Source organism: Panulirus ornatus, chromosome 16 (genome assembly GCF_036320965.1).
Source record: "Panulirus ornatus isolate Po-2019 chromosome 16, ASM3632096v1, whole genome shotgun sequence".
Taxonomy (NCBI): domain Eukaryota; kingdom Metazoa; phylum Arthropoda; class Malacostraca; order Decapoda; family Palinuridae; genus Panulirus; species Panulirus ornatus.
In genome coordinates this window covers 44,429,250-44,440,186 of record NC_092239.1, presented here as the reverse complement: position 1 = coordinate 44,440,186, position 10,937 = coordinate 44,429,250, and the positions used below count along the sequence as shown (strand labels likewise).

General features: G+C 42.2%; 1 protein-coding gene across 1 annotated transcript in view; it reads right to left on the bottom strand.

Moving 5' to 3' along the window:
• Positions 1 to 9,607, bottom strand: part of LOC139754280 (uncharacterized) — a 24,139-nt gene extending 14,532 nt beyond the window's left edge. The window contains exon 1 of the mRNA XM_071671663.1: positions 9,532 to 9,607. Within this exon, the coding sequence (XP_071527764.1) occupies positions 9,532 to 9,579 (48 nt within the window). The 5' untranslated portion in view covers positions 9,580 to 9,607. The remainder of the gene's footprint in view (positions 1 to 9,531) is intronic.
• Positions 9,608 to 10,937: the final 1,330 nt, after the last annotated feature.

Here is a 10,937-nt window from a genome sequence, read left to right as displayed (position 1 = left end):
TTCTATTAACTCTATCATATGCTTTCTCCAGATCCATAAATGCTACATACAAATCCATTTGCTTTTCTAAGTATTTCTCACATACATTTTTCAAAGCAAACACCTGATCCACACATCCTCTACCACTTCTGAAACCACACTGCTCTTCCCCAATCTGATGCTCTGTACATGCCTTGACCTTCTCAATCAATACCCTCCCATATAATTTACCAGGAATACTCAACAAACTTATACCTCTGTAATTTGAACACTCACCTTTATCCACTATGCCTTTGTACAGTGGAACTATACATGCATTCCTCCAATCCTCAGGTACTTCACCATGAACCATACATATATTGAATATCCTCACCAACCAGTCAACAACAGAGTCACCCACTTTTTTAATACATTCCACAGCAATACGATCCAAACCCATCGCCTTGCCGGCTTTCATCTTCCGCAGAGCTTTCACTTCCTCTTCTCTGTTTCCCAAACCATTCTCCTTGACCCTCACTTCGCACACCACCTCGACCAAAACACCATATATCTGTCACTCCATCATCACACACATTCAACAAACCTTCAAAATACTCACTCCATCTCTTTTTCACTTCACCGCTGCTTGTTATTACCTCCTCATTAGCCTCCTTCACCGATGTTCCTTTTTGTTCTCTTGTCTTACGCACTTTATTTACCTCCTTCCAAAACATCTTTTTATTCTCAATAAAATTTGATTATACTCTTTCTCCCCAACTCCCATTTGCCCTCTTTTTCACCTCTTGCACCTTTTTCTTGACCTTTTGCTAACACACTCACTCAGCTGCTCCCAAAACACTTGCCTCTCATGATCTTTCTTCTCATGACCAGGTGCATAGGCACCAATAATCACCCATCTCTCTCCATCCACTTTCAGTTTTACCCATATCAATCTAGAGTTTACTTTCTTACACTGTATCACATACTCCCGCCACTCCTCCTTCAGTAGTGGTAGTGCTACTCCTTCCTTTGCACTTGTCTCACCAACCCCTGACGTTACTCCCAAGACTTACCCAAACCACTCTTCCCCTTCACCCTTGAGCTTCGTTTCACTCAGAACCAAAACATCCAGGTTCCTTTCCTCAAACATGCTACCTATCTCTCCTTTTTTCTCATCTTGGTTACATCCACACACATTTAGACACCCCAATCTGAGCCTTCGAGGAGGATGAGCACTCCCCGCGTGACATATATATATATATATATATATATATATATATATATATATATATATATATATATATATATATATATATATATATATATATATATGTATTGGAAAGGATCACAATTTTGTGCGTGATCAGGATATTCCAATGAGTCCACGGGGGAAAATGAAACAGTATAAGTTCGCAAGTCCACTTTCGTGTAATAATCACATCATCAGGGGAGACACAAGAGAGAAGTATAACAGTAAGTTGATATACAACGAAGAGACGTAGCTAGGAAGCCATATAATAAACAATCACATGTTTACCAAATGGCCTTCTAGCTATATATATATATATATATATATATATATATATATATATATATATATATAAAAGCAAATGGATTTGTATGTAGCATTTATGGATCTGGAGAAGGCATATGATAGAGTTGATAGAGATGCTCTGTGGAAGGTATTAAGAATATATGGTGTGGGAGGAAAGTTGTTAGAAGCAGTGAAAAGTTTTTATCGAGGATGTCAGGCATGTGTACGTGTAGGAAGAGAGGAAAGTGATTGGTTCTCAGTGAATGTAGGTTTGCGGCAGGGGTGTGTGATGTCTCCATGGTTGTTTAATTTGTTTATGGATGGGGTTGTTAGGGAGGTAAATGCAAGAGTTTTGGAAAGAGGGGCAAGTATGAAGTCTGTTGGGGATGAGAGAGCTTGGGAAGTGAGTCAGTTGTTGTTCGCTGATGATACAGCGCTGGTGGCTGATTCATGTGAGAAACTGCAGAAGCTGGTGACTGAGTTTGGAAAAGTGTGTGGAAGAAGAAAGTTAAGAGTAAATGTGAATAAGAGCAAGGTTATTAGGTACAGTAGGGTTGAGGGTCAAGTCAATTGGGAGGTGAGTTTGAATAGAGAAAAACTGGAGGAAGTGAAGTGTTTTAGATATCTGGGAGTGGATCTGGCAGCGGATGGAACCATGGAAGCGGAAGTGGATCATAGGGTGGGGGAGGGGGCGAAAATCCTGGGGGCCTTGAAGAATGTGTGGAAGTCGAGAACATTATCTCGGAAAGCAAAAATGGGTATGTTTGAAGGAATAGTGGTTCCAACAATGTTGTATGGTTGCGAGGCGTGGGCTATGGATAGAGTTGTGCGCAGGAGGATGGATGTGCTGGAAATGAGATGTTTGAGGACAATGTGTGGTGTGAGGTGGTTTGATCGAGTGAGTAACATAAGGGTAAGAGAGATGTGTGGAAATAAAAAGAGCGTGGTTGAGAGAGCAGAAGAGGGTGTTTTGAAGTGGTTTGGGCACATGGAGAGGATGAGTGAGGAAAGATTGACCAAGAGGATATATGTGTCGGAGGTGGAGGGAACAAGGAGAAGAGGGAGACCAAATTGGAGGTGGAAAGATGGAGTGAAAAAGATTTTGTGTGATCGGGGCCTGAACATGCAGGAGGGTGAAAGGAGGGCAAGGAATAGAGTGAATTGGAGCGATGTGGTATACCGGGGTTGACGTGCTGTCAGTGGATTGAATCAAGGCATGTGAAGCGTCTGGGGTAAACCATGGAAAGCTGTGTAGGTATGTATATTTGCGTGTGTGGACGTATGTATATACATGTGTATGGGGGGGGGGTGGGCCATTTCTTTCGTCTGTTTCCTTGCGCTACCTCACAAACGCGGGAGACAGCGACAAAGTATAATAAAATAAAATAAATAAATAAATATATATATATATATATATATATATATATATATATATATATATATATATATATATATATATATATATATATATATATATATACATATATATATAAGATTTTGTGTGATCGGGGCCGAACATGCAGGAGGGTGAAAGGAGGGCAAGGAATAGAGTGAATTGGATCGATGTGGTACACCGGGGTTGACGTGCTGTCAGTGGATTGAATCAGGGCATGTGAAGCGTCTGGGGTAAACCATGGAAAGCTTTGTAGGTATGTATATTTGCGTGTTTGGACGTATGTATATATATGTGTATGGGGGTGGGTTGGGCCATTTCTTTCGTCTGTTTCCTTGCGCTACCTCGCAAACGCGGGAGACAGCGACAAAAAAAAGAAAAACAAAGAAAATATATATATATATATATATATATATATATATATATATATATACATATATATATATTTTATTTATTTTGCTTTGTCGCTGTCTCCCGCGTTAGCGAGGTAGCGCAAGGAAACAGACAAAAGAATGGCCCAACCCACCCGCATACACATGTATATACATACACGTCCACACACGCAAATATACATACCTATACATCTCAATGTACACATATATATACACACATAGACATATATATATATATATATATATATATATATACACATGGACATAATTCATCCTGTCTGCCTTTATTTATTCCCATCGCCACCTCGCCACACATGGAATAACAACCCCCTCCCCCCTCATGTGTGCGAGGTCGCGCTAGGAAAAGACAACAAAGGCCCCATTCGTTCACACTCAGTCTCTAGCTGTCATGTAATAATGCACCGAAACCACAGCTCCCTTTCCACATCCAGGCCCCACACAACTTTCCATGGTTTACTCCAGACGCTTCACATGCCCTGGTTCAATCCATTGACAGCACGTCGACCCCGGCATACCACATCGCTCCAATTCACTCTATTCCTTGCACGCCTTTCACCCTCCTGCATGTTCAGGCCCCGATCACTCAAAATCTTTTCACTCCATCTTTCCACCTCCAATTTGGTCTCCCACTTCTCCTCGTTCCCTCCACCTCTGACACATATATCCTCTTGGTCAATCTTTCCTCACTCATTCTCTCCATGTGACCAAACCATTTCAAAACACCCTCTTCTGCTCTCTCAACCACGCTCTTTTTATTTCCACTCATCTCTCTTACCCTTACATTACTTACTCGATCAAACCACCTCACACCACATATTGTCCTCAAACATCTCATTTCCAGCACATCCACCCTCCTGCGCACAACTCTATCCATAGCCCACGCCTCGCAACCATACAACATTGTTGGAACCACTATTCCTTCAAACATACCCATTTTTGCTTTCCGAGATAATGTTCTCGACTTCCACACATTCTTCAAGGCTCCCAGGATTTTCGCCCCCTCCCCCACCCTATGATTCACTTCCTCTTCCATGGTTCCATCCTCTGCCAGATCCACTCCCAGACATCTAAAACACTTTACTTCCTCCAGTTTTTCTCCATTCAAACTTACCTCCCAATTGACTTGACCCTCAACCCTACTGTACCTAATAGCCTTGCTCTTATTCGCATTTACTCTTAACTTTCTTCTTTCACACACTTTACCAAATTCAGTCACCAGCTTCTGCAGTTTCTCACATGAATCAGCCACCAGCGCTTTATCATCGGTGAACAACATCTGACTCACTTCCCAAGCTCTCTCATCCACAAAAGAGTGCATACTTGCCCCTCTTTCCAAAACACTTGTATTCACCTCCCTAACAACCCCATCCATAAACAAATTTAAACAACCATGGAGACATCACACACCCCTGCCGCAAACCTACATTCATTGAGAACCAATCACTTTCCTCTCTTCCTACACGTACACATGCCTTACATCCTCGATAAAAACTTTTCACTGCTTCTAACAACTTGCCTCCCACACCATATATTCTTAATACCTTCCACAGAGCATCTCTATCAACTCTATCATATGCCTTCTCCAGATCCATAAATGCTACATACAAATCTATTTGCTTTTCTAAGTATTTCTCACATATATGCTTCAAAGCAAACACCTGGTCCACACATCCTCTACCACTTCAGAAACCACACTATTCTTCCCCAATCTGATGCTCTGTACATGACTTCACCCTCTCAATCAATACCCTCCCATATAATTTACCAGGAATGCTCAACAAACTTATACCTCTGTAATTTGAGCACTCAATCTTATCCCCTTTGCCTTTGTACAATGGCACTATGCAAGCATTCCGCCAATCCTCAGGCACCTCACCATGAATCATACATACATTAAATAACCTTACCAACCAGTCAACAATACAGTCACCCCCTTTTTTAATAAATTCCACTGCAATACCATCCAAACCTGCTGCCTTGCCGGCTTTCATCTTCCGCAAAGCTTTTACTACCTCTTCTCTGTTTACCAAATCATTTTCCCTAACCTTCTCACTTTGCACACCACCTCGACCAAAACACCCTATATCTGCCACTCTATCATCAAACACATTCAACAAACCTTCAAAATACTCACTCCATCTCCTTCTCACATCATCACTATTTGTATCACCTCCCCATTAGCCCCCTTCACTGAAGTTCCCATTTGCTCCCTTGTCTTACGCACTTTATTTACCTCCTTCCAAAACATCTTTTTATTCTCCCTAAAATTTAATGACACTCTCTCACCCCAACCCTCATTTGCCCTCTTTTTCACCACTTGCACCTTTCTCTTGACCTCCGGCCTCTTTCTTTTCAACATCTCCCACTCATTTGCATTTTTTCCCTGCAAAAATCGTCCAAATGCCTCTCTCTTCTCTTTCACTAGGGATATATATATATATATATATATATATATATATATATATATATATATATATATATATATATATATATATATATATATATATATATATATATAGGTAGATAGATATACAGGAACGTTAAAGATGAGTACGTTTCGTCGCATAAGTAGAGTAACGAGGATAGGCGTAGAAGGCTGACGTAGAAGTATGAGATGTGTATAAATCTTGACAGAATCATGAGGGCAAGTCTGTTGCGACGATGTGGTCATGTAGGGTGTATGGCAGATGACCGCCGAGTGAGTAAGAACTTAACAGTGTACTCAGTAGTTAAGTTGGGATGCTGTGCAAAGGTTAAGTAAAGATAGACGAATGCTTTGGGAGAATGAGGGCCAGGGATATGAAGGATATGGATGTGAGGGCTAGGGATATGAAGGATATGGATATGAGGGCTAGGGATATGAAGGATATGGATATGAGGGCTAGGGATATGAAGGATATGGATATGAGGGCTAGGGATATGAAGGATATGGATATGAGGGCTAGGGATATGAAGGATATGGATATGAGGGCTAGGGATATGAAGGATATGGATATGAGGGCTAGGGATATGAAGGATATGGATATGAGGGCCAGGGATATGAAGGATATGGATATGAGGGCAAAGGATACGAGGGCTAGGGGTATGGGGCAAGGGATACGGGGTTAGGGATATGGGAACTAGAGATCAGTGGGCTAGAGATATGGAGGCTTGGGATATGAGGGTTAGGTATATGAGGGCTAGGGACATGGTGTCTAGGGATTGCAAGGGTAGGGACGTGAGGACTAGTGATATAAAGTCTAGGTATATGAGGGCTAGGGCTGTCTACCCTTGTCCTTTACCTCTCATCTGTCAAATGTTTTAGTTTCATATGTGTACCGGGCTGTTGAGACCACTTCATCAACTGTTTACTGTCTGTTGATGACATACGGTGTGTTGTGTTGTGTGTTGTGAGGGTTCCAGGTCAGTACCTATCTGGAAGTCTGTCCCCATTTTCTTCTTGTTTGTAGTGTCCATTATACTATTTGCTCGGGGTTTCTAAGACCCTTTGGGTGAATTGGAATTCGTCTCCGGCTTTTAAGTCTTGTATTTCCACCAGAGGTCAGTATACTGGGTCAGACATTGGTCTTCGGAGACTCCTCTAATGATTAGAAACCATAAGAGGTGTGACGTGTGGTCTAGTTCGATAGGTCTGTCTCGTGTAAGTTACTGGTAAGTAATTGTGTTTCATCTCCTACTGCCTCCTACTTTCTTGGCCCCGGTATCAGTTCGACAACCATTTAACAGTTAATATTCATGAAGTCAGTCAACGTAAAATCTTGGGATCTTTGCACATGGGTCAATTATTTGACACGTTTGCTATTCCCTCTCTCCCTTAACCCAGTTGCACGTTTCGAGGCAATGACTCAGGTGTTATGAGAGTTGTTTTGTTTTAACAATGTATGTATTTTTTTACGGATACTAAGTTAGCACTTATTTGTGAGGTGACATAAGTGGTATTACGAAGAAGCAGACCAGGGAGCATGGGTGATTATATGAATACGATTAACTTAAAAATCCATAACCAAAAATAAAGCGATCCAGCAAAGCATCAAATGTGGATAAAGAAAAAAGAAATTCTTTTTCTTAACTATTGTAAATAGTAACTGACGTGACCCACGAAGAAACATGCCTCAATCATGACACTCGGATGAAAAAAAATAGATTAAGAGAGAAGGAATGAGACTGATTGTATCTACCGAGATGTCTGGTGACCTGACTCTTAAAAGTAAAAATGTCTTATGAAGAAGAAAAGACAAAAGAAGAAAGAAAATTCCTCATCTTCGCTGTTCTAGGAAAGGTGGCATCATGAACGTTGAGGATCGTGTGCTGGCTGGTCTCCTCACATGATTCATGGGAAGCAGCTGTGTGCCGTGGGTTCAACGTTTGTGGTAGGAATACACACAGACAGCTCAGGAGAGCAGTGGCCGACCTCTACCCGTAGAATAAGGAAAGACCAGCCACATGACGGAGGACGGAGAAGCATCGTTGCAGAGAGCGGATTGCTGAGGAGTATATAAGGTGGACGGTTATTCTTCCTCACTGGATTAGAGTATGCTGGAGGAAGGACCACCCTAATCTGGGGTCAGTACTTCATACTTGGCAGAATAATCCTCCTGTGGTTGTGGAACATCTGCTCAAAACAGAAAGTATCACAGCGCCTGAACAACGCTCCCAAGCAATTGGGAAGCAGATATCATAACGTTCGTTACATGGTACTCCCCGGATGAAGTGCGGGAGTGTGGTCACACCCATGTTATTGTGGGGTTGATCTGTAATGTTTTGAAATCATAAAATGAGAAAAGAGTGGGGATTTTGGATGAACTACTGGGAATAGGTTTAGCACTGAATCTTAAGTGCTATCGAGATAGAGACCGTGTCTGTGGGCTGAGTGTCAGCAACCCACTTGTTTGAAAAGCAGAAAGAGGAGACAGCAGCCTGTGCCTGGAAGGGGAACATAACAGCCACTGTAGTGCTGGCCCACCGCGCCGCCGTCACTAACTCTCCCATTACCAAGGCGGTTGTAACACGCGGTCGTCACTGCTTGCGTCACACCCTCTGTAACGCATTTACTCCTCAGCAATGTAATGATCATAACTCATCCCAACATGAAATGAATTACTGTGACAAATTACTGAACCATAAGTAATGGTCATCCAGCAGTTTACGTGGGTGAAATTATCAACAATGGAGGAAAGCGAGTTAGATATGTACTGACAGACCAACGTGTAGCCTCCTCATTGCCATGATATCCCTGACGTCACTCTAGTTTTTCTGTCTACGATTTGATGAATTTCTGTAAGGACAGAGACGACGATTTCTGCCAGGACGATCTGTTTGTTTACAGTTCAGACTCAAAAGAAAGAATTAAAGTTGAAATATTCCAACAAAGCGGAATGCTTCACACCAGCAAGGAATATCCAGCAAATTTAAACTTCATAACAAAGTTTTGATGACTGAGGAGAGGAAGATGTTTCCTGTGCCTTTCTGAAACGATTTACGGCCTATAAAATTTTCGAGAAAATGTATAGAAAAGAAAATGACCACAAGTAATATGAAACATTTGGACGGGAAACAATGACAGAACGTAATCAGAACACACACACACACACACACACACACACACACACACACACACACAAACAAACAGCATAAGGACCTCCATAACAACGTGGGCATCGGTTGTGACTGTAATATAACGAATCCGGGTTCGAATTCCGGACACGGCAGCCGGTTCACAGCCAACCAACCCAATTGCTCATCCTCTCCCTCAGGGCTGGCGTGAGTTGGTGTGTGTGTGTGTGTGTGTGTGTGTGTGTTGAATACATAAGGTTACATGTATATACAGGCATTACAGACGTGGCAACACACAGACACACACACACACACGAGATAGCTACACCGTACAGTAAGGGTACAGCACAACGCAGTACCGTACCAAAAAATGTAAAAACACACACTGTTAAAATGACAATATGTTAGAGAATTTACAATTTACATCGCACTGAACATCAAATTACGTTACTGAACTGGAGATTCTACTACCTAAATATGAAGCACACCACGAAATATTTAAAGACTGGACGAACACTTATGAACATTCCACGAGGCTGGATCACACCTCCCGGGTACCATCTTCGTTTTCTGTTCACCGTCGACGCCTAACTTGATACGCTCTATTAGCCGCTGTGTCACCACCCAACTTTGCATTTTCTCGTCTGTCTTATTTTCTTATCTAATACTTCGTTCCTCACCTGTACTGACGCCATAACTGCAGAGGAGCGAGGGAATGACTGTGGCATCCTCACCTCCGCCAGGCTTATATATACATACGTTCACTTTCACGTCAGGGTTGAGCTCTTGGCGGGAAAGTCGAGTTGCCGGAGCTCATATTTGAATAAACATTATCTTATCCTAACTATACAAAGGCAATTTGATAAGACGCACTGGATGCACAAACTGCTCTGCCTATACTTCGAGCAGATGATAAGATAGTTGACGAAAATTTGGAGGGAAAGCGAAGACGGGAGATGCTTTAAGGGTAATAAAAGTAGGCAACGGGCGGAACAGCATGGATGAAGAAGCACCTCTCCCTCCTGACCTGCGTCCTGCCCTTCGTGAGGAGAGGCGACGCTGCTCCTCCTCCTGCTGGGAAACTCCCTATGGGAAACCAGGTGGGTCAGCATGATGAAAGGAAGTAGAAAGTCAGTAGTGAGTTTTTTTAATTTTCTCTCTGGTTTCTAACTAGGGATGTGTTCTTTGAATCCCCTGAACCGACAGATGATGAAAAGATCAGTAACAGGCCATGGTAACACCAGTAATAGGCCATGATAACACCAGTAACAGGCTATGGTAACACCAGTAACAGGCCATGGTGACATGAGTAACAGGCCATAGTAAAACCAATAACTAACCACGGTAATACATATGATAACAGGTCATGGTTACAGATCATGGAAACACTAGATGAACACAAGTGATGTCACCAGTAACAGGTCAAGGTTCCAGACCATGGTAACACATGGAGAACAAGACACTGGTATCACCAGCAACAGGTCATTCTAACACCTGGACCATTCCATGGGGTAACCTGTACCTCACCACACTTCGAGATAATTTTCCAGATCTCTATAAAGAGATGAGGTTGAGGCAACATGAGCACTGGCTGGTCGCCATAGGAGCTACGTATAATAAGTATAAGCGGTAGTGATACCCGATTGTAAGGTCTAATTCTTGTATCAGGTCATTATGGTAATTTCAACGCTTCCACTTAGCATATGTCATTTAGGATAATAAAGATAATCTAATGATTACATTATTCTATGTAATGGGGTAAATATTTCCATTTCTAGATCAAGATTCCTCATGTCGATCATTTTGTTCCTATAACTGAAAAGCAGATTATGCTGTGCTGGTGGTCGGCCGTCGCTGGCAGAGGATGAAGATCTCGTCACCAGGTGTTTGTATAACTGACTTGCAGGTAGAAAGGCTCCGCTTGGTATTAATTAACCGTAAGGGTCAATCTCTACCTTAACAATGACTAGTGATTTCCGCGATACAAAAGGATGATGAATCGCCTCATTTCCTTGTTAACAATAACCCGCCTCACTTCCTGCTAGTGTTAGCAGGCGCCACCCGCAGGAGGAGGTTCTGTTAGCAC